This window comes from Oncorhynchus clarkii, chromosome 25, assembly GCF_045791955.1.
Source record: "Oncorhynchus clarkii lewisi isolate Uvic-CL-2024 chromosome 25, UVic_Ocla_1.0, whole genome shotgun sequence".
In the NCBI taxonomy this organism is placed as follows: domain Eukaryota; kingdom Metazoa; phylum Chordata; class Actinopteri; order Salmoniformes; family Salmonidae; genus Oncorhynchus; species Oncorhynchus clarkii.
In genome coordinates this window covers 22,461,285-22,485,744 of record NC_092171.1, presented here as the reverse complement: position 1 = coordinate 22,485,744, position 24,460 = coordinate 22,461,285, and the positions used below count along the sequence as shown (strand labels likewise).

Below are 24,460 nucleotides of genomic sequence, written 5' to 3'. Positions count from 1 at the left end.
CTTTAAGAAATGGCTTTCTTCTTGCCACTCTTCCATAAAGGCCAGATTTGTGCAATATACGACTGATTGTTGTCCTATGGACAGAGTCTCCCACCTCAGCTGTAGATCTCTGCAGTTCATCCAGAGTGATCATGGGCCTCTTGGCTGCATCTCTGATCAGTCTTCTCCTTGTATGAGCTGAAAGTTTAGAGGGACGGCCAGGTCTTGGTAGATTTGCAGTGGTCTGATACTCCTTCCATTTCAATATTATCGCTTGCACAGTGCTCCTTGGGATGTTTAAAGCTTGGGAAATCTTTTTGTATCAAAATCCGGCTTTAAACTTCTTCACAACAGTATCTCGGACCTGCCTGGTGTGTTCCTTGTTCTTCATGATGCTCTCTGCGCTTTTAACGGACCTCTGAGACTATCACAGTGCAGGTGCATTTATACGGAGACTTGATTACACACAGGTGGATTGTATTTATCATCATTAGTCATTTAGGTCAACATTGGATCATTCAGAGGTCCTCACTGAACTTCTGGAGAGAGTTTGCTGCACTGAAAGTAAAGGGGCTGAATAATTTTGCACGACCAATTTTTCCGTTTTTGATTTGTTAAAAAAGTTTGAAATATCCAATAAATGTCGTTCCACTTCATGATTGTGTCCCACTTGTTGTTGATTCTTCACAAAAAAATACAGTTGTATATCTTTATGTTTGAAGCCTGAAATGTGGCAAAAGGTCGCAAAGTTCAAGGGGGCCGAATACTTTCGCAAGGCACTGTATATCGCAGGGACTATTTGATGGTAGTGCAGTCTGCCACAGCATGTTTTTGTGCTGGTCAAGGGCAGTCAAGTCAGGAGTGAATCTGGGGCTATATCTGTTCTTAGTTCTACATTTTTTTGAAAGGGGCATGCTTATTTAACATGGTGAGGAAAGCACTTTTAAAGAACAACCAGGCATCCTCTACTGACAGGGATGAGGTCAATATCCTTCCAGAATACCTGGGCCAGGTCGATTAGAAAGGCATGCTTGCAGAAGTGTTTTAGGGAGCGTTTGACAGTGAAGAGGGGTGGTCGTTTGACCGCGAATCCATAGCGGATGCGGGCAATGAGGCACGGATCACTGAGATCCTGATTGAAAACAGCAGAAGTGTATTTGGAGGGCAAGTTGGTCAGGATAATATCTATGAGGGTGCCCATGTTTATGGATTTAGGGTTGTACCTGGTGGGTTCCTTGATCATTTGTGAGATTGAGGGCATCTATATTAGATTGTAGGACTGCCGGGGTGTTAAGCATATCCCAGTTTAGATCACTTAACAGAATGAACTCTGAAGATAGATGGGGGGCAATCAATTCAAATATGGTGCCCAGGGCACAGCTGGGAGTTGAGGTTCTATAACAGGCGGAAACAGTGAGAGACTTATTTCTGGAGAGATTGGTGTCTATAGTCAAACCGTGTGTTTAGACAAATGAGAGTGATGGGTTCTGACTTCTAAACTTGAAAATATGAAATATCCTTATTCATGTCATTGAGGGAGAGAGGGGAATGTAGAACGTCAGAATATGTTATTGTTAGAAATCAGGGATCCAATGAGAAGGAGAAGGGCCACAGTCTGCTACAAGTCAACAGGACAGCTGTGAGTTGGTGAGAAATTTGGGCCGAATTCAAGTCAGATGAAGTGAGGAAGAACAGATATCACTAAAGTTCTGTCTAGCAACATAGGTGTATTGGCTGTTCAGATGTGGCGGCAGAGTAGCCTAGTGGTTAGAGCGTTGGACCGGTAACCGAAAGGTTGCAAGCCGTAAGGTGTGTATGGATAAATTGCTATGCTTCTGTACTAGTACAGTAGGTTGAAAGAAGTAGTCCATGGAGAAGGACAACAGGAGGGAATGTGGATGGTGATAAGAAGGTTGCCTATAAGTTCTGGAGAGAAGCTACATTCATGGTTTAAAAAAAGCAAAAAGAGATTCAAATGTGCGAATATGTTGTGTGTATAAGCAGGAGCAATAAGAAGAGAGGTTGGTTTATGCCCTATCGGGGCAGGGACCCATGACAGACTATGTGGAAATAGGAAGACAGCTGTGAATAATTTTGGTAATGTGTGTTATCAACAACAATGATATTTGAGGCGTAACACTGGAATAAGACATTAGGACACCGATATTCTCCTGTAATAAATTGGCAGACACTTTAGTTTAGGTTGTGATATCAGGTCCCGTGACCAAATTACTAGGCACCTATACCATAAGTACTCTCCAGGAAATGGATATCACTACCTGAAAAATAGTTACAATTGACGTGTATTAGAGCCAGTTGCACTTAGTTTGAAGATCTAATGTGTAGTGGCAGGTGTTCTCCATATTTTGCTATCATACTCTAATTCCAATCATTTCAAAACTTGATTCTCCAGAAAATGGAGAGCAACACTTATGCAGCTCCACTACACAATACATTTTTAAAATAGCAGCGGTCGACAGGATTCCCAACACAGACTGACGAGCTCAAATAAACATTTTGACAAAAAAAATATGCTTTACATTCAAACGGCTCTCCTGTGAAGTCGTGACTAGCGACACACGTCTAGTTTCCTGAATCGGGTCACAAATGTACTGGGTATGTGAGTACATTGATGGAATTTGTACATCTTCTTTGATTGCAGGTTTGAAACCTGTTATCAAAACCGCAACTGCAGGGGGAGTGGTTGAAAAAGTGCAGGATGCTTTGAAAGTGGAATCTAACTTTGCTCACTCCGCAGTCGTGCGAGGGATTAATACAGCCACTGTGAAAGTCACTAACAGTAGTTTCAATGACCAAGGTAAGACAAAGAAACAGGAAGGGAAACGTAGTGGAAAAGCATCATAGCATAGAGCAATAGATCCCGGTGTTAGATGTGGGGCCATTGGTCATTGGAAGAATGAGTGCAGAGTGGTAATGGAGCCTACTGCACCCGCTGCATTCAGGGGGGAATGCTGCGATGCCAGCCTTTGCATTTTTTTAAATAAAAGAACCAGCAGCGAGCACTCTTGAAAGCAGCGTGGCAGGAAACTCTCACATAGCTGTATATGGCCTTGGTTCGATCGACAGTGGTTCATAGAGATTACAGTTTATATGTGAAGGGAGACATTGGAGGCCACGTTTCACACAACTTTCTAATAGATGCATGGGATCAAATATCGCTGATTCCTTATGATGAGAAATATGATACATTTACGACAGGGGAAAGTGTTACATTCAGCAAGGTAACAGGGGCAGCATTGAAAGCAATACGATTACTACTCCTTGCAAACTCAGTAAACCTTGGGGGTTTTAATCTTGTGAGACATTTTATTTGGTCTTATTCTGAAAAATGTTTATAGAATTGACACGAGAAATTAGAGTTGGGGTTACCAAACCTAAAATGCTCTTTTAAATGTTTGTTCATGAAGTGAATTGTGGTGCGGTGAATATGGAAAATCATGGGGAAAAGAGAGACCAGTCCTATACAGGAGTAAATTGTTAGACTCGGTGGTGAGATAAATGTTGTTGTGTCTACATGCTAAATAAAGGGTACATAAACGTTGGGGTGGATTAAAACAAACAATTAATGATTGGAGGGAGGGAGGACAGTGTATCATTATCATGTTTGGTTTGTTATTAAAACTTTTGGGTTGCTGTTTAAGATGTAGCTGTCACGACTTCCGCCGAAGTTGGCTCTCCTGCCTGTTCGGGCGGTGCTCGGCGGTCGTCGTCACCGTCCTACTAGCCACCATCGATCCCTTTTTCGTTTGTCTGTTGGTTTTGTCTTATTAGTTTCACCTGTGTGTATTTTAGTTTATTGACGTCCTTATATGTAGTAGGTTGTCCCGCCCTTGTTTTGTGCGGGATTGTTTTGGTTTCATGTATTTTCGTGAATACGTATTGTGTTATTTGCTCCGATATATTTAATCCTGTGTTGGATTATTTCACCCTGTATTTAGGGTTGACCGTGTTTGGTTCCGGAGAATAAACTATCGACTCACTGCACCTGCTCTCTGCGCCTGATTCCACCCACCTTGTTAATACGTGACAGAATCCCGCACCAACGATGGAATCAGCAGGAGCAGCCGCGTCTCCTCTCCCATCGATGGAGGAGAGAGTCCTCCACCACACCAGCGTGCTTCATCGGATTGGTTCTGCCATGGACCAAATGATGGAGAGGATGGATCGATGGGAGAGGAGTGGTCTTCCCACATCATCGCTAGCACCCCCTTCTCCAGTACCTCCTGTTCCTGCGACCACATCTGGCTCCGGGGCTCTTCGGTTGACACTCCCACGGGAGTATGACGGAACGGCGGCTGGGTGCCAGGGTTTCCTCCTTCAACTGGAACTATACCTGGCTACCGTGCGTCCTGCTCCCTCTGGAGAGGAGAGCGTGAGCGCCCTCGTCTCCTGCTTGACTGGGCGAGCCCTCGAGTGGGCCAACGCAGTGTGGAATGGTCCGGACTCGGCGAGGGATAATTACCCAGAGTTCACCCGCCGATTCCGAGCTGTTTTTGACCATCCACCAGAGGGTCGGGCGGCGGGTGAACGGCTGTTCCACCTGCGGCAGGAGACGAGGAGCGCACAGGACTTTGCTCTGGAGTTCAGGACCTTGGCCGCAGGAGCAGGATGGAACGACAGGGCCTTGGTCGACCATTTCAGATGCAGTCTCAGGGAGGACGTCCGCAGGGAGCTGGCATGTCGGGACACCACCTGCACACTGGATGAGCTCATTGACTTGGCTATCCGTCTCGACAATCTGCTGGCTGCCCGCGGGCGTTCGGATCAGGCCCTGTCGTTTCCACTTCCCAGCCCTCCTGCCCCTATCCCTATGGAATTAGGAGGGGCAGCTTCGAGGGAGACCGGAGGAGGAGTGTCCTCCTGCACCAGTTGTGGTCGACGAGGGCACACGTCAGACCGGTGCTGGAGGAACTCGTCTGGGAGTCGGGAGGGCAGGCGGAGCACTGCTCGATCACCCCAGGTGAGTAAGCACCAGACTCACCCAGAGCCTCCTGTCGGTCATGTGTATGTTTTGACTTCTTTCCCTGGGTTTTTTCCCTCTCTACAGCATAAGGCGCTAGTCGATTCAGGCGCAGCTGGGAATTTCATGGATCGTGGGCTTGCGTTGAGGCTAGGGATTCCCCTGGTGTCGGTAGACCAACCTTTCCCCGTGCACTCCTTAGATAGCCGACCATTAGGGTCAGGAGTGATTAGGGAGGCTACGGTGCCACTGGACATGGTAACGCAGGGGGATCATAAGGAGCAGATTAGTCTGTTCATTATAGATTCACCTGCGTTTCCAGTGGTGTTGGGGGTTCCCTGGTTAGCTCAACACAACCCGGTGATTTCCTGGCGACAGGGGGCTCTTAAGGGGTGGTCAGAGGAGTGTTCAGGTAGGTGTAGAGGAGTTGCCGTTGGTGCGACTACGGTGGAGAGTCCAGACCAAGTTTCCACCGTGCGCATTCCCTCTGAATATGCCGATTTGGCTATCGCCTTCAGTAAAAAGAAGGCGACCCAATTACCACCTCATCGTCGAGAGGACTGCGTGATAAACCTTCTGGAGAACGCTGCACTTCCTAGGAGTCACGTGTATCCATTGTCCCAGGAGGAGACGGTAGCGATGGAAACATACGTTGCTGAATCGCTGAGACAGGGGTACATTCGGCCCTCCGCATCACCCGTCTCCTCGAGCTTCTTTTTTGTGAAGAAGAAGGATGGAGGTCTGCGTCCGTGCATTGATTATAGAGGTCTAAATTCCATCACAGTGGGGTTTAGTTACCCACTACCTCTCATCGCTACGGCGGTGGAATCATTTCACGGGGCGCGCTTCTTCACAAAACTGGACCTGAGGAGCGCGTATAATCTGGTGCGTATCCGGGGAGGAGATGAGTGGAAAACTGCATTTAGTACTACATCTGGTCATTATGAGTACCGCGTCATGCCATACGGGTTGAAGAATGCTCCAGCCGTCTTCCAATCCTTCGTAGACGAGATTCTCCGAGACCTGCTCGGGCAGGGAGTGGTAGTGTACATCGATGACATCTTGATCTATTCTGCCACACGCGCGGCGCATGTGTCTCTGGTGCGTAAGGTACTTGGGCGACTGCTGGAGCATGACCTGTATTGCAAGGCGGAGAAATGTGAGTTTTTCAAACAGTCCGTTTCCTTCCTGGGATATCGTATTTCCACCTCTGGGGTGGTGATGGAGGATGACCGCGTTACAGCCGTGCGTAATTGGCCGACTCCGACCACGGTGAAAGAGGTGCAGCGGTTTTTAGGGTTTGCAAATTACTACCGGAGGTTTATCCGGGGTTTTGGTCAGGTGGCTGCTCCCATCACCTCGCTGCTGAAGGGAGGACCGGTGCGCTTGCGCTGGTCAGCAGAGGCGGGCAGAGCATTCACTCGTTTGAAGGAGCTGTTCACCAATGCGCCCGTGTTGGCGCATCCGGACCCCTCTTTAGCGTTCATAGTGGAGGTGGATGCGTCCGAGGCTGGGGTCGGAGCCGTGCTGTCCCAACGCTCGGGCGTGCCACCCAAACTTCGCCCTTGTGCTTTCTTTTCGAGCAAGCTCAGCCCAGCGGAGCTAAACTATGATGTGGGGGACCGGGAGTTGTTAGCTGTAGTCAAGGCTCTGAAGGTGTGGAGACATTGGCTTGAGGGGGCTAAACACCCCTTTCTCATCTGGACTGACCATCGTAATCTCGAGTATATCCGGGCAGCGAAGAGACTAAATCCACGTCAGGCTAGATGGGCCATGTTTTTTACCAGGTTCCGGTTTACCCTCTCATACCGGCCAGGCTCCCAAAACACCAAGGCCGACGCGCTGTCCCGCCTCTATGATACCGAGGAGCGGCCCGTTGAGCCAACTCCCATCATTTCACCGTCATGTCTCGTGGCACCGGTGGTATGGGAGGTGGACGCGGAGATAGAGGAGGCCTCACGGTCAGAGCCGGCCCCCCCCCAACTGCCCAGTAGGAACTCAGTACGTACCGAGGGGGGTCCGGGACAAGCTGATTCGGTGGGCTCATACTCTCCCCTCCTCGGGTCATCCTGGCATCGAGAGGACAGTGCGGAGTCTGAGAGTGAGATACTGGTGGCCCACGCTAGCTAAAGACGTGAGATTTTATGTCTCCTCCTGCTCCGTGTGTGCTCAGAGCAAGGCTCCTCGGCACCTGCCTAGAGGGAAATTACAACCCCTCCCCGTTCCACAACGGCCGTGGACACACTTATCGGTGGACTTTCTTACCGACCTTCCCCCGTCCCAGGGAAGTACTACGATCCTGGTCGTTGTGGATCGGTTTTCTAAGTCCTGTCGTCTCATCCCGTTGCCCGGTCTCCCTACGGCCCTGCAGACTGCTGAGGCCTTGTTTACCCATGTCTTCCGGCACTATGGGGTGCCTGAGGACATCGTTTATGATCGGGGTCCCCAATTCACGTCCAGAGTATGGAGGGCGTTTATGGAGAGACTGGGGGTCTCGGTCAGCTTAACCTCAGGTTTTCACCCCGAGAGTAATGGGCAGGTGGAGCGCGTAAACCAAGAGGTGGGCAGGTTTCTGTGGTCCTATTGCCGGGACCGGCCTGGTGAGTGGGCAAGGTATGTTCCCTGGGCTGAACTAGCTCAGAACTCCCTACGCCACTCCTCAACTAACTTGTCTCCTTTTGAGTGTGTGTTAGGTTACCAGCCGGTCCTGGCCCCATGGCATCAGAGCCAGACCGAGGCTCCTGCGGTGGAGGAATGGGTACAGCGCTCCAAGGACACATGGAAAGCCGTTCAGGACTCACTACGGTTAGCGGGCGAACGGCAGAAGAGGAGCGCTGACCAGCACCGCAGTGAGGCCCCCGTGTTTGCATCGGGGGACAGGGTCTGGCTCTCGACCCGGAACCTGCCCCTCCGCCTGCCCTGTCGGAAGCTGGGGCCGCAGTGTGTGGGGCCGTTCAAAGTCCTGAGGAGAATAAACGAGGTGTGTTACAGGTTACAACTTCCTAGGTATTACCGTATTAACCCCTCATTTCATGTGTCTCTCCTCAGGCCGGTGGTGGCTGGTCCCCTGCAAGAAGGTGAGGTGCCTGAGGTCCCTCCGCCCCCCCTGGACATCGAGGGGTCCCCGGCGTACACAGTTCGGGGCATTCTGGATTCGAGACGCCGGGTGGGGGGCCTACAGTACCTCGTGGACTGGGAGGGGTACGGTCCGGAGGAGAGATGCTGGGTTCCGGTGAGGGACATTTTGGACCCTTCTCTCCTGAGAGATTTCCACCGCCTCCACCCGGATCGCCCAGCACCTCGTCCTCCGGGTCGTCCTCGAGGACGGTGGCGGCGCGCTGCGGGGGCCGCGCGTCAGGGGGGGGGTACTGTCACGACTTCCGCCGAAGTTGGCTCTCCTGCCTGTTCGGGCGGTGCTCGGCGGTCGTCGTCACCGTCCTACTAGCCACCATCGATCCCTTTTTCGTTTGTCTGTTGGTTTTGTCTTATTAGTTTCACCTGTGTGTATTTTAGTTTATTGACGTCCTTATATGTAGTAGGTTGTCCCGCCCTTGTTTTGTGCGGGATTGTTTTGGTTTCATGTATTTTCGTGAATACGTATTGTGTTATTTGCTCCGATATATTTAATCCTGTGTTGGATTATTTCACCCTGTATTTAGGGTTGACCGTGTTTGGTTCCGGAGAATAAACTATCGACTCACTGCACCTGCTCTCTGCGCCTGATTCCACCCACCTTGTTAATACGTGACAGTAGCATAGTGAATACTAACGAAAGGTACACTTTATCTTCCAGGAGAGGAGGGGGTGTCATTATCTCTCTGAAATGTTTGAAATGTTTCCCGAGACAGTTGTCTTGGGAGAGCAGTTAGTGAAATTCCGCCGTTTTATAAGTATTGTTGGGTTCTGAGAATATGAAATATACTTATGTCACTGAGGTGAGAGGGTAATGTATAACATTCAGAGTGGGGAGAACAAGTATTTGATACACTGACGATTTTGCAGGTTTTCCTACTTACAAAGCATGTAGAAGTCTAATTTCTATCATAGGTGCACTTCAACTGTGAGAGACGGAATCTTAAACAAAAATCCTAAAAATCAAATTGTATGATTTTTAAGTAATTAATTTGCATTTTATTGCATAACATAAGTATATGATCACCTACCAACCAGTAAGAATTCCGGCTCTCACAGACCTGTTAGTTTTTTATTTAAGAAGCCCTGTTCTCCACTCATTACCTGTATTAACTGCACCTGTTTGAACTCGTTACCTGTATAAAAGACACCTATCCACACACTCAATCAAACAGACTCCAACCTCTCCACAATGGCCAAGACCAGAGAGCTGTGTAAGGACATCAGGGTTAAAATTGTAGACCTGCACAAGGCTGGGATGGGCTACAGGACAATAGGCAAGCAGCTTGGTGAGAAGGCAACAACTGTAACAACTGCAATTATTAGAAAATGGAAGAAGTTCAAGATGACGGTCAATCACCCTCGGTCTGGGGCTCCATGCAAGATCTCACCTCGTGGGGCATCAATGTTCATGACGAAGGTGAGGGATCAGCCCAGAACTACACGGAACTACACGCCAGGACCTGGTCAATGACCTGAAGAGAGCTGGGACCACAGTCTCAAAGAAAACCATTAGTGACCATCTGGATGATCCAGAGGAGGAATGGGAGAAGGTCATGTGGTCTGATGAGACAAAAATAGAGCTTTTTGGTCTAAACTCCACTCGCCGTGTTTGGAGGAAGAAGAAGGATGAGTACAACCCCAAGAACACCATCCCAACCGTGAAGCATGGAGGTGGAAACATCATTCTTTGGGGATGCTTTTCTGCTAAGGGGACAGGACGACTGCACCGTATTGAGGGGAGGATGGATGGGGCCATGTATCGCGAGATCTTGGCCAACAAACTCCTTCCCTCAGTAAGAGCATTGAAGATGGGTCGTGGCTGGGTCTTCCAGCATGACAACGACCCGAAACACACAGCCAGGGCAACTAAGGAGTGGCTCCGTAAGAAGCATCTCAAGGTCCTGGAGTGGCCTAGCCAGTCTCCAGATCTGAACCCAATAGAACATCTTTGGAGGGAGCTGAACGTCCCTATTCCCCAGCGACAGCCCCGAAACCTGAAGGATCTGGAGAAGGTCTGTATGGAAGAGTGGGCCAAAATCCCTGCTGCAGTGTGTGCAAACCTGGTCAAGAACTACAGGAAACATATGATCTCTGTAATTGCAAACAAAGGTTTCTGTACCAAATATTAAGTTCTACTTTTCTGATGTATTAAATACTTATGTCATGCAATAAAATGCGAATGAATTAAAAATAATACAATGTGATTTTCTGGATTTTTGTTTTCTCTCACAGTTGAAGTGTACCTATGATAAAAATTACAGACCTCTACATGCTTTGTAAGTAGGAAAACCTGCAAAATCGGCAGTGTATCAAATACTTGTTCTCCCCACTGTACATTAGGTCAGGATGTGTTATTGTTAGCCATCAGGGATCCTATGGGAGGGATCCTCTGGGAGGAGAAGAGACACAGTCTGGTACCAGGCGTCATGACAGCTGTGAGTTTGGGAGGAGTGAGCACTTTGTGGTAGAGGTCAGGTCAGATGAAGTGAGGAAGAACAGATATCACTACACATAAAGTCCTGAGCAGGATAGTTCCTGTGGAGCGTAAAATTCAGAGAGAGGGGAAGTCCTGAACAGGGTAGCCCTGTGGAGGGTAAAAACCTAGTGTAACGGTATATTGGCCAGACCCGTAAGAAGGGTGAATGTCCCAGCCACAATGGCCGTGAAGCCAGAGGTGTGTGTGGGTGTACGAATGTTTGGACAACCATAGTCTGTAGTAACAATAGCAGGAAAGAGAGAAGGTGGTTCAAGGACAAAGAGTGACCAAATTCCTAATAGGCTTAACGCCGTTGGGGGGTGACGCCTAGTCAATAATAACTGAGAAGGCTTCTAGAGGCCAGGCAACTCCCGGGAAGGGATGAGTAAAAAAGGAAAATGCATATGACCAACACCAAGAACCAAATAAATGGTGGGGATAATTAGCCAAATTGGACAAAATTGGTACACATTTTCCGGTAGATAGAAAGTTCAAAACCAGCCAAGAATGTATGGATGCAATCGTAATGTGGAACACTGAGATCAGAGAACGGTCCAAACCACAATACACAGGCATCCTAATCACAGCATTTTATCAGCAGCAGATGAAACTAGAAAAATAGAGATCTGTGAGGTAAAATGGAGCAGGCAGTAGACAAGAATGAGGCATGCGCATAAATTAGATGAACAGAAACAGGAACTGGCTAATGTGCTAGAAAAGAGTAAAAACCTAAATCAAGAGTTAGAGAAAGTCCTTGAGGATAGGCAAAACCAAATTAAAACAACTCAGAGTTAACCTCTCTAGGGCAGCATTCGGAATTTTGGATGAAAATCATGCCCAACTTAAACGGCATGCTACTCGGCCCAGAAGATATGATATGCATATACCTGGTAGATTTGGATAGAAGACACTCTGAAGTTTTCCAAACTGTTAAAATAGTGTCTGTGAGTATAACAGAACTGATTTGGCAGGCGAAAACCTGAGAAAAATCCATTCAGGGAGTTTTTTGGGAGGTTTTGTAGTTCAATGCCATTACAGTATCCATTGACTTAGGACTCCATTCGCAGTTCCTATGCCTTCCACTAGATGTCAAGTCTTTAGAAATTGTTTATTAACCTCTGGGGCTAGGGGGCAGAATTTTCACTTTTGGATAAATAGCTTGCCCAATTTCAACTTCCTGCTACTCATGCCAAGAATATAAGATATGCATATTATTCATAGATTTGGATAGAAAACACTCACTGTTTGAATCATGTCTGAGTATAACAGAACTTATGTAGCAGGCAAAACCCAGAGGACTAACTGTTCAGAATATTTTTTTTTGCCTCTGTTCCCTGAGTTGTCATTGCCAAGGGATATCAAATCAAATCAAATGTATTTGTCACATACACATGGTTAGCAGATGTTAATGCGAGTGTAGCGAAATGCTTGTGCTTCTAGTTCCGACAATGCAGTAATAACCAACGAGTAATCTAACCTAACAATTCCAAAACTACTACCTTATACACACAAGTGTAAAGGGATAAATACTATGTACATAAAGATATGAATGAGTGATGGTACAGAACGGCATAGGCAAGATGCAGTAGATGGTATCGAGTATGTAAACAGGTTCCTAGTTATTAGGAACCTGTTTTCAGTTCCTACCGCTTCCACCAGTCGTTGGAATTTGGTTGAGGTTATTCCTTTGTGCAATGAAGAAGTAGGCCAACTAGGAACTGGGTACACTGTTGAGAGTTGCGCAAGACGTGAAAAGTATTGCTGGTTTGTTTTTATTCCTGTATTGAACACAGAAAGACCAGTCTACAATTTGATCGATTATTAACATTTAAAAATACCTAAAGTTGTATTACAAAAGTAGTTTGAAATATTTTGGCAAAGTTTATAGGCAACTTTTTAAATAATTTGTAGTGACGTTGCGTTTTTTGTAAGCTGTTTTTTTTCTTGATTAAACATGCTTTATAAATGTAAATGGACTTAATCAATTAACGTCCATGGTTGGATGATGTCCTTTGCTTTATGGGAATATTCAGTACTGCCAGTAGGCAGAAGATGTTACTGTATCATCATCCTACACAGAGCCAGAGATGCGCTGAGTTTAGAAAACCTGTCTTGAGATTTATAATTCTTTAGGAGTGTGATGTCAAGGAAAGGAGGAGGGTGCTTAGATGACTGAGATCAGGTGGAGACCTACACTCCTAGGGAAAAAGGTGGTATCTAGAACCAAAAAGGGTTCTCTGGCTTTCCCAATAGAATAACCTTTTGAATAACCCTTTTTGGTTTTAGGTAGAACCCTTTTGGTTCCAGGTAGAACTCTTGAATTCCATGTAGAACCCTTTCCACAGAGGGTTCTACATGGAACCCAAAATAGTTCTACCTGGAACCAAAAAGGGTCCTCCTATGGGGACAGCCGAAAAACCCTTTGAAGCCCTTTTTTCTAAGAGTGTACTCATCCTCCCTTCCTGCTATTCTAATCTAACTATAATTGGTTGGAGGTTGAGGTTAATCTCCTAAAGTACTTGAGTTACTCTGCTTCAATCCCCAGTATCCTGAGGGCTTTGGGAAATGGTAATTTAATGATGAGTGAAGTGCTTACTCACCCAAATAAACTCAGTCCTCTTCTCACTCTACCCCTGCTCTCATCTCCCCTACTGTGACCTCCACACATCAGACCAGACGTGAATTATTCCTCTGTCTCCATGGGCTCCACACAACAAACACATTAGAGCTACAGTAAGTGCTCTGTGGAAGTGTGATAGCAGGAAAAAACATCTAAATTATAACAGACTTGCACTGAACTGAATAGTACAAGTTAACGCTCCAGGGCAAGGTTCTCACCTGTAAGAACAGTTCCTGAGGTCAATCAGCTAAATGAGTCTAATCTACAGGTATGAGGGTTTTCTCCCCTCTTCCATGTGGATTGCTATGAACAAAGGAGCAGTCTCAATCCCTAATCAGGCTAATGGTCTGTAGTTGATTGGTGACTGGGCTGATGGGTGAGATAGAGTAGACAGGCCTAAGGGGGATCAGACAGGAGCCTGACTCTCTGGCAGGAACTAGAGACATGGTGGATACTAAGGCCTTAAATGGCTCCTGAATGACATGAGATGCTGGGATAAATAGCTGGGAGTTCCTCCCTGGGATCCATTATCAGGTGATTCTGCTGTCAGAGACATCACAGCTACTGGAGTTACTGTAGCTCCTGATTCAGAGGTTCAGTAGTGGCAGTTTTCTCCAGTGGACAACCACTGCAGTGAGACCAGTTGTGAGCCCAGATGACCCAGAGGAGAGGTACTCAGTGGTGAGTTATAACACTTTAGTTAGATCAGTACTCTGTAAAGTTAGGGTCGGGAATCACTGAGATCTCTGGAATATTTAATGTTTTAGTTGTTGTTTTTAGTTTCATCAACAATCTATGTTTTCTTAATTTGATTGTTTTCATTACAAATGCCAACAATATAGTCTAAAAATACTAGATAACCATGTGATGTGTGGTGCCTGTGTGGTGTCTGTGTGGAGGTGGTGTGCTGTGCTGCTGTGCTGTACAGGGCTGTGGTCATGGCTTCACCCAGAGACACTGAGCCAGGCTTCAGCCGTCAACCTGCGCCGCTTCATTGGCTGTGCCGTCCGGGAGTTCACCTTCCTGGCCAGGAAACCAGGCTGTGGAGGGCTGCACATCACCACTGACGCCTGCTGGGGACGCTGTGAGACCTGGGAGGTGAGGGCAGAGAGAGGGAGAGAGTGTTAGAAATCAGTAGATGTTAACAAAATCAATCAATTGGAAAATATAACAGTAACTAAACTATGACGATTATTGAAGAAAAATGCTTCACTGTAGCATGGCTAAAAGCTAAATCTACCCCTGACATAATAACGTAATAAATCAGTAATAAAGTACTTTATTATAAAGTCATAATTGTGGAACTTGTTGAAATAAATTAACAGATGTTCATGTAAATTAACCCTGTTCTGTGTGTCTTTTCAGAAGCCTGTCCTGGACCCTCCCTACATAGAGTCATACCAGCGTGTGTGTACCTACAACGAGACCCGCCTGGTGACGGTGCGGCTGCCTAACTGCTCAGCCAACGTGGACCCCATGTACACCTACCCTGTAGCCCTGAGGTGTGATTGTGGAGTGTGCCTGACCAGTACCACTGAGTGCATCACCTCTGTCTGACTGCAAGCACCATCACTGGCACTGGACAGGGAGAGCAGCAGCGCTGGATGTTTACTCTATGGAGAGAATGGAAATCCCCTTTCTATTTCAAGTCATTATACAGCTTGGAAAAACTTTAAACATGTTAATAAATAATGTCATCTGAATCTGAATACTTTATTTAAATTAGATATAGATCACTCAGCCCTCTTCAGTTAACAAGAAGATGAGAAGAAAGAATAGTCAAGACATTCAGAGCATAGTGGTTGATGATGAACTTAAAATCATTCATAAAGAGCACATAAACGTGTTTTTCTAAGCGTTATGAATATGCATGACAAGGAGTATTATATAATATCTGCCTACTCAACTAAGGTGCTTCAGGGCTGTTTGAGCTCTCATGCTTCAGGCAACTTCACTGTGGGGGTGGGGTTAGGGAGACTGTGGAGCACTCCCTAGACACTGTCACACACACTCGCACACTTTGTCACACGGATGCAAAGACGCACGCACACAAACGCACAGACACATACACGGGCACACACAGACACATACACGGGCACACACACGGGCACACACCTACTCCCTATGGTGTCAGTGGTGTCATACTCCCTTATGGTTCATCACAAAATATTCAAGCCTGGGAACATAAACACTCATCACCCCCCCCCTCCCCAGATATTAATCGCACAATCCCTCTGTGATTCATGCTTTTGGAGGTTTCATGTTGTGGCACCAGCATCATTCAAAATGTCACATTCAGGGGTCAACAGAGTTCCACCATCTTAGGATGGGAGACGTTACGGAGAGGGAATGTAGAGATATCTGTTAAATATGGAAAAGCAACCAACTGTTCTTCCATCTTCAGTTCCTGTTTGACTACTCCTGACATCAGTAAAACCGGACAAAGTTGCCTTACATTAAAAAATACATAGTGCAAACACGTTCGACCCAGTACACGTAACTTGGAGCAGTGACCAGACCTGGGCCTCTGTGCACTGTCAGCTGGCCCGGTCTCCTGAGTTTCCCTCTCAAACACATTGACCATCTTCAACGCTGCCACTGTCAAAGAAAGAGGCGAGGTAAGAAGACTTACAATAGTTGTGTTTCTCAAGAGAGTACAGTTTTGTGGCCCTGTCAAGAGCTGCTGTAACAGCCCCTGTTGTTGTAATTGTTTGTGACATTTCCGCCACTTCCTCCTTGGGCTGGGGGTGGAGAGGGGGGGGGGGGGGGGGCTCCTGGCATGAGGACTGAGGGGGACACTGCAACATCCTAATGGAAAAAGAGGTAGCAGGATCTGAGAGGAAGGTACAGATGATGATAAGTATGATGATGAAGATGATGACAACCTGGTCCTCCAGACCTCAGTCACAACAGTGAACCCCTCCTCTGTCACACCTGCTGAGAGCCTCCATCATGAAACCACTGAAACACACAAGTTGTACGATTTTCACTCAAAAGGAAAATTCTAACCAAAAACATAAACATGGTTACCCTAAGCAGATAACATGCTAAACCCAAATCCACCTCTAACTGACTGCTGTGAAAGAATGACCACATAATGTAGCTGGTAGTTTTGCTGGAAAATCTACAGTGGTCTATATTGAGTTTAAGGGGTTCCTGGTGTCTTGGTTTGTCGATCTAAGAAGTCTGATCATCTATGTCCTTATACGAGAGTATGCCAAAGAGAAGAAACCCCGCTCAGTTTTTAAGAGCACTTAACCAAGGGTACTAGGGTTTAATTCTGTGGCCAAAAACAATAACGAAAAATAGGAATAGTCATAACGTCTTACATTTTCACACTCCCAGGAGTGATCAAGTCAATGAGTTTATAAAGCTTTATTTTTAATAGCTCTTGACAAGCCAATTTATCTCGACTGTTATCTTTGGCGTGGTGTCAGTATACACAAATGATGGTAAATTAACTATAATAATTTTTCTGTCAACCTGTTCAGTCTTAATTGGCGAACATCTGATTCCAAAATCATGGGCATTGATAAGGACTTGGTCCCCCATTTGCTACTATAACAGCCTCCACTCTTCTGGGAAGGCTTTCCACTAGATGTTGGAACATTGCTGCGGGGACTTGCTTCCATTCAGCCACAAGAGCATTAGTGAGGTCGGGCACTGAAGGTTGGGTGATTAGGCCTGGTTCACAGTCGGCGTTTCAACTGATCCCAAAGGTGCTCGATGGGGTTGAGGTCAGGATCTGTGCAAGCCAGTCAAGTTCTTCCACACCGATCTCGCCAAACCATTTCTGTATGGATTTCGCTTTGTGCATTGTCATGCTGAAACAGGAAAGGGCCTTCTCCAAACTGTTGCCACAAAGTTGGAAGCATAGAATAGTCTAGAATGTAATTGTATGCTGTCGTGTTAAGATTTCCCTTCACTGGAACTGAAAGGGGCCTAGCCCGAACCATGAAAAACAGTCCCAGACAATTATTCCTCCGCCACCAGTTTTTACAGTTGGCACTATGCATTCGGGCAGGTAGCGTGATCCTGGCATCCTCCAAACCCAGATTCGGCTGTCGGAGTACCAGATGGTGAAGCGTGATTCATCACTCCAGAGAACGTGTTTAAACTGCTCCAGAAACCAATGGCGATGAGCTTTACACCACTCCAGACAATGCTTGGCATTGCACATGGTGATCTTAGGCTTGTATGTGGCTGCTAGGCCATGGAAACCCATTTCATGAAGCTCACGACGAACAGTTCTTGTGCTGACGTTGCTTCCAGAGGCAGTTTGGAACTCGGTACTGAGTGTTTCAACTGAGGACAGATCATTTTTAGGTGCTACTTTCATCAGCACTCGGCGGTCCCATTCTGTGAGCTTGTGTGGCCTACCTCTTTGCGGCTGAGCCGTTGTTGCTCCTAGACGTTTCCACCTCACAATAACAGATCTTGCAGTTGACCGGGCAGCTCAAGCAGGGCAAATAATTTACGAACTGACTTGTTGTAAAGGTGGCATCCTATGACAGTGCCACATTGAAAGTCACTGAGCTCTTCAGTAGAGCCATTCTACTGCCAATGTTTGTCTATGGCGATTTCATGGCTGTGTGCTCGATTTTATACACCTGTCAGCAACGGGTGTGGCTGAAATAGCAGAATCCACTAATTTGAAGGGGTGTCCACATAGTTTTGTATATATAGTCTATCTCAATTTCTAAATACAACGTAAAAACAAAAATATTTATATTAAATACCTAAAAACAATTTATGTTAATGTACTAAAATGGGTTAAACTCTACCATTTCAGACTGCTTAGACCATTTCAGCCTGCTCATAATCAGAACCATGTACCCGGCCATTTGTATTCCAATCACACATCAGAGACATGAATATCTGCCAAAGTGAAGATGTTGGGGGATAGGGCTAATAGCAGACAGATAGTATCAGTTTTGCAAATCACATTTCTGGGAGTTCCGATGTAACTACTATACGGTATCATAAATTGAACTTTGAGGTGAAACTTTGGCTTCTTAGTCATTTCAAAGTATGAAGAGAGAATACATTGAATGATTGATTCTGACATCCTGCAGGTATCCCAGTAATAATACATTCCCATTCCTGTAGAGAAGCACATTTTCAAGATGACAATTACACTAGAAAGCCCCAGACAGTAATGTCCCAGACAGTAGTTTATTTAGCTGACGCTACAGTCAAGGTGTGCAACTGTAAAACAATACATGAACCATAGTGGGAATGATCAGTGATACTTATCAATGCCATTGCTTTACCAAACATTTGAAAGCCATATTACAGTAGAAAAGGATTGGACCTTAAAGTCCAGGTGTAAAGAAATGCTTCCCAATCCTGTCTGACGTGTCCATATGGGGAGAGGTATCCAGCTAGCACACCAACAGAGAGAAAGAGGCTAGATATTAGTATGCTCAGGAAACAGTCAGTGAGTTTCAATAGAAGTTCTTTAGAGAGAGGAGAGAGGAGAGAGAGGGGTAGAGAGAGAGAGAGAGTATGTGAGAGAGAGAAGAAGAAATGAGGGACTGAGAGAAAGCGAGAGACCAGTGTGAGGTGTGAGAGAGAGAGAGAAGAGAGGAGAGAGCAGTGTCAGGTGAGACAGGGATGGAGGATGCAGCAATACATTCAGGTAACTGAGACTGAGCTGAGACGTGATTAGTTCTCTCCCTGTAATTAAGGGAAGGCTGGACATGCTCTCTCTTTCTTTCTCTCCTGCTGTGGACCACACTCCGACCACAGTCGGTTGTCAAATAAAAACACTGCTCCCAGTCGCTCAATCCCTTTATGAACTTCAGAAGTACATTTTGAGAGGCCAGGCTCCCTTTGTAGCAGACAGGTATTCATCAGTGGACTAAGACCCAGAGCCATACACATACATACTGTATATACGACTGCGCTGTGAGTTTACGAGTGCCAGTAAGAATAAATCTGTTCACATTCACCAGAAAATCACAGGTTGCATAGCTTGCAATATTCAAAACATCTTCATAACCATAAACATGGCCATAAAATGGACAGAAGACATCCACATTGGTACTTCACAAACCAGGCATGTATCTCTATTGGAATAGCTGTGCCACAGTGGGTTTTAAACAGCCCAGCCCAGTGCTTCAGTGCAGTTGAGTTGAACTGGGGAGAGGCTAAGTGGCAGGCAGGCAGGCACCCACAACATAATGAGAGATACGCTGGTGGAGGTGCTCTCAACAAATTAATCTTCAATAATAGAAGTTGGAGCAGGCTTTGTGATACACCATGTAACTGTGTGGCTCGTGTCAAGAGTAGGGACAGTGGGACTGTGTGTCACTGGATGGGACTCTATGTCCCAGAAGCCATGATATCAGTCTGTTTCAGACTTCCCTACTTTATTTACCATAGTGCAGTCAATCTGCACATCTAATTCATGCTGCAGGGTGAACATAAAAAGCCTTCTTTAGACATCATGGCAACATAAAGTCGATACACAGCATGTATCTAAATTATGCATAGACATGAGGAAAATCAACTGTTATGCTATTAACACTAAAATACCTCTGGAAATAATATTTTTCTCTACAGGAAATCAGACAGTGATAGGAGATATATAGGGGGATCATTAAAAATATAAATCAATATAAGTAGCAACAACTAACTGGAACAGACCAAGGCTTGGGAGAAAAAAAAGGACGAATGCCTTCAAATCATGACATTGCTCAATAATTAATATCAGTTATCACTTACTTGCATGGACACTCATATCATCAAGAAAGGGCCAGATAATAGTATACCCTACAGCTTCTGGACTTTCTTTCTGTGGGAAAACCTTAACCTCACGGATTTCCCAATACACCAAGTATCAACGCAGTTTCGGAATCCATTGGTAACTCATGGTTAATAGTGCTACCTCTATGCATACCCTGAATGTCAACATTGGAAATTGTCAATACTTAAAACATAATTATATACAGAGTAGATCCATAAAATCTTGGTTCTCTTTAAGAACTGACTTTCAGCACGCTTATAAGAAAGAGCACTCAACATTTACAGCACTTACACAAATGACTGATGATTGGCAGAAAATAAATGTATAATAGCAAGATTGTTGGAGCTGGTTTGTTAGACTTCAGTGCAGCTTTTGACATTACCGATCATAATCTGCTTCTGGAAAAAAACATTTTTATGGCTTTACGTCCTCTGCCATATCATGGCTCGAGAGTTGTGTGTCTAACAGAACGCAGAGGGTGTTTTTTAACGGAAGCCTCCAAAATAATCCAGGTAGAGTTGGGCATTCCCCAGGGAAGCTGTCTAGGCTTGACCTGCCACTGGCTCTGAGTAAAGCCTGTGTGTCTATGTATGCTGATGACTCAACATTATACACTTCAACTACCGCAGCGTAGTGAACCTGCCCGCACCCAACCCTAACCTGCAAATATCGAAAATGCGCTATAGGCTACAGTCAAACAAATTTGACAAGGGGTGCAGGATTTTGTTTTGCATGACTTAGATATGTTTCTACTTATAATTTCAGACATTTTGGTAGGCTATTTGTTAGTCAACTTGTCTATAATTAGATACATGTAACTTCTCTTTTGTCATTAGAATAATGTAATAGATTGATAGAATAAATGCTTTAATCTAGTTGACATCGGCAAAGTTCTCTGTCATCTTTTGCAGAGCAAAGACGTTTAGGGACTGGGGAGAAAATACAAACGGGAAAGATTTTTTTGTGCAAAATGTCCAAATGACATCACTTTGACAGGTTGTAAGGAAAAAGAAAGCTGTGAAAACCATCCATCGTTTTTCTGATAAGATTTCAGTTCAGCTTTGATGCATATTTTATGTGGTTGAAATACTGTCAGCATTTATGATGCTTTTATGTTGAAGACAGCACCCCTACAGATCATATCTAACTGAGCATTGCATTCAATCAAGATGAAGAAAGAAATAAATCATATTTCTCCACTCCTGTTCCCAAGACCAAATTTTGCCTACATTTGGTGTATAATTTTACTGCAAGAAATTATTAATTCTGCAGGAGTTAAGGCTATAGCCCTATTCGCAAGGGGCTACTATTACTAGAGAACGTTGGTTGTGTATTTATTACGCCATAATGTCCGTTATTCCAGAGGACAATTTGGACGGGATTAGTTTTTTCCAAACTGTCCCCTGTAATTATATAATTTTTTTAAAAAAGGACAGTTTTGACTGAAGCCTGGAGGTTTGTTTTCTAGTTGTGATGATATTTCAACAAGTCCAGGCGAGTTGTCTCTGAGAATCATACTTAGGTAGCCTGGGCTTCACTGTTTGTTTGTGGGTGTTTGTTTCCGTGTCTGTTTTTCACGGTACTGTTTCGGTTTTCGTTCGTTTCACGTTTATTGTTTTTGTATTCATAGTGTTCAGTTTATGTTTTTTAAATAAACAACCATGGACACTTACCACGCTGCGCATTGGTCCTCCGATCCTTCTCGCTTCTCCGAAGAAGAAGAGGAGGAAAACCCTTACAGTTGTAGTGTGTGCGTATTCAATGTAGTGGTGTAATAATGTTATATGTACTGTTTTATTTTATTATTTGCCTTATTTTGTTTGGACATTAATACATACAGATAAAAATATACAGTGCCTTCGGAAAGTATTCAGACTCTTGACTTTTTTCCAAATTTTGTTATTTGAACATATTCAGACCCCTTGACCTCTCGCAGCCTTATTCTAAAATGTATTAAATTATTATTTTCATTACACACAATACATATAGATTCAATGGTTGTAACGATGGGTAGAGGTCAAGATCTGCAGGTTCTAGTTTAGTCTAATCTTGATTATTGTCCAGTCGTGTGGTCCAGTGCTGTAAGGAAAGACCTAGTTAAGCTGCAGCTGGCCCAGAACAGAGCAGCATGTTTTGCTCTTCATTGTAATCAGAGGGCGGATAGAAATACAATGCATGCCAGTCTCTCTTGGCTAAGAGTTGAGGAGAGACTGACTGCATCACTTCTTCTTATAAGAAACGTGTTGAAAATCCCAAATTGTTTGCATAGTCAACTTACACACAGCTCTGACACACACACTTATCCCACCAGACATGCCACCAGGGGTCTTTTCACAGTCCCCAAATCCAGAACAAATTAAAGAAAGCGTACCGTATAATATAGAGCCCTTATTGAATGGAACTTCCTTCCATCTCATATTGCTCAAATAAACAGCAAACACATCACAGCACAACGTCTCTCCCCTATTTGACCTAGATAGTTTGTGTGTATGCATTGATATGTAGGCTATGTGTGCCTTTATAAAACAAAATGTATGTAGTTCTTGTCTATTGATGTTCTACATTGTCATTCTCTGTTATGTGTGGACCCCAGGAAGAGTAGCTGTTACTTCTGCAACAGCTAATGGGGATCCTAATAAAATACCAAATACCCCATAATGACAAAGCAAAATCAGGTTTTTAGACATTTTTGAAAATGTAATACAAATAAAAAACTGATATCACATTTACATAAGTATTCAGACCCTTTACTCAGTACTTTGTTGAAGCACCTCTCGCAGCGATTACAGAGTCTTCTTCGGTATGACGCTACAAGCTTGGCACACATTTGGGGAGTTTCTCCCATTCTTCTCTGTAGATCCTCTCAAGCTCTGTCAGGTTGGATGGGAAGCATTGCTGCACATTTATTTTCAGGTCTCTCCAGAGATGTTAGATCTGCTTCAAGTCTGAGCACTGGCTGTGCCACTCAAGGGCATTCAGAAACTTGTCCCTGCCTCATCCTGACTAGTCTCCCAGTGCCGTGCACTGCTGAAAAATATCCTCACAGTATGATGCTACCACTACCATGCTTCAACGTAGGGATGGTGCCAGGTTTCCTCCAGACATGCCGCTTTTCATTCAGGCCAAATAGTTAAATCTTGGTTTCACCAGACCAGAGTGCAGAGATGGTTGTCCTTCTGGAAGTTTCTCCCATCTCCAAAGAGGAACTCTAAGGCTCTGTCAGAGTGACCATTTGGTTCTTGGTCACCACTTGGCCGGGCAGCCAGCTCTAGGAAGAGCCCTGGTGGTACCAAACTTCTTCCATTTTAGAATGATGGAGGTCACTGTGTTCTTGGGGACATTCAATGCTGCATTTTTGGGTACCCTTACCCAGATCTGTGCCTTGACACTATCCACAATCCTGTCACAATTATTTCGACCTCATGGCTTGGTTTTTGCTCTGACATGCACTGTCAACTGTGGGACCTTATATAGATAGGTGTGTGCCTTTCCAAATTATGTCCAATCAATTGAATTTACTACAGGTGGACTCTAATGAAGTTGTAGAAACGTCTCAAGGATGATCAATGGAAACAGGATACACCTGAGCTCAATTTCAAGTCTCATAAATGGTCTGAATATGCAAATAAGGTATTTCTGTTTTTTTTTTTTTTTTTTTTTTGCTATAAGTAATATAAAAAAAACGTTTTTGCTTTGTCATTATGCAGTATTGTTTGTAGATTACTGAGGAAATGTTTTTATTTAATCCATTTTAGAATAAGGCTGTGACGTAACAAAATGTGGAAAAAGTCAAGGGGTCTGAATACTTCCCGAGGGCACTGTAGACCGTTTCAGAAAAAAACTTTAATTATATTCTCATGAATAGTCACTGCCTCCCAATTAACCCACAGGCTATCTGAAGGTAACCTGACTGACAATTCCTCTCTGTCCCCGTCCTTGTCCCCACAGTAGCCCACTGACCCAGCAGGGGACTTGATACAATGACATTAAGTGACGATATGCAGCCTCTTCCAACAGAGGTGCCGGGTACAGAGGAGAAGGGGGCATGTCCTGACAAGGCTGGCAGAAAGAATGTGAGGGAATAATATAATAATATACTGTATTTCCACCATGATAAAGAGCCACATGCCTAGACTGTCAGCTGCAGAGGGACAATTATTATTTTAACTAATAATAAGAGATCCTTGTCATTCCTTATGTAATTAGTGTCTAAGGAGCGCCAGGAGAGACCAGGCTGGCGGCGCCAGGCAACACAGGTTGAATAATAGAGGAAGACACAGTCAGGAGCACTGATAGATAATTTAATAGAGATCCTCCCTAAAGCCAGCTGCAGTAGAGGGCCCGACTGACGGCACTGCAGTGTCAATGGGGCACATGACAAGTGGATGGATAGATGGACAGATACGCAGGCCGACAGGTGATTAAAAAAAATATGAATATAAGACTTTAACTGTAACTTTCTCATTCATCATTATTCACTATTCATTCAGGATTGACTTAATCATGGTAGCAGCCACA

General features: G+C 45.0%; 1 protein-coding gene across 1 annotated transcript; it reads left to right on the top strand.

Annotated features, from left to right (window-relative positions):
* Nucleotides 1-13,744: 13,744 nt before the first annotated feature.
* On the top strand, nt 13,745-14,894 carry LOC139383908 (glycoprotein hormone beta-5-like). The gene is made up of 3 exons (XM_071128514.1): nt 13,745-13,872; nt 14,091-14,289; nt 14,557-14,894. Exons 1-3 carry the CDS (start codon nt 13,847-13,849, stop codon nt 14,746-14,748), a joined length of 417 nt encoding a protein of 138 aa, XP_070984615.1. The 5' UTR covers nt 13,745-13,846; the 3' UTR covers nt 14,749-14,894.
* Nucleotides 14,895-24,460: the final 9,566 nt, after the last annotated feature.

Coding starts and splice junctions, on each gene's coding strand:
- LOC139383908 (XM_071128514.1), top strand. CDS start 13,847: ATGACCCAGAGGAGAGGTACTCAGTG. Junction 13,873..14,090: donor CAGAGGAGAGGTACTCAGTG/GTGAGTTATAAC, acceptor GTCTGTGTGGAG/GTGGTGTGCTGTGCTGCTGT. Junction 14,290..14,556: donor GACGCTGTGAGACCTGGGAG/GTGAGGGCAGAG, acceptor GTGTCTTTTCAG/AAGCCTGTCCTGGACCCTCC.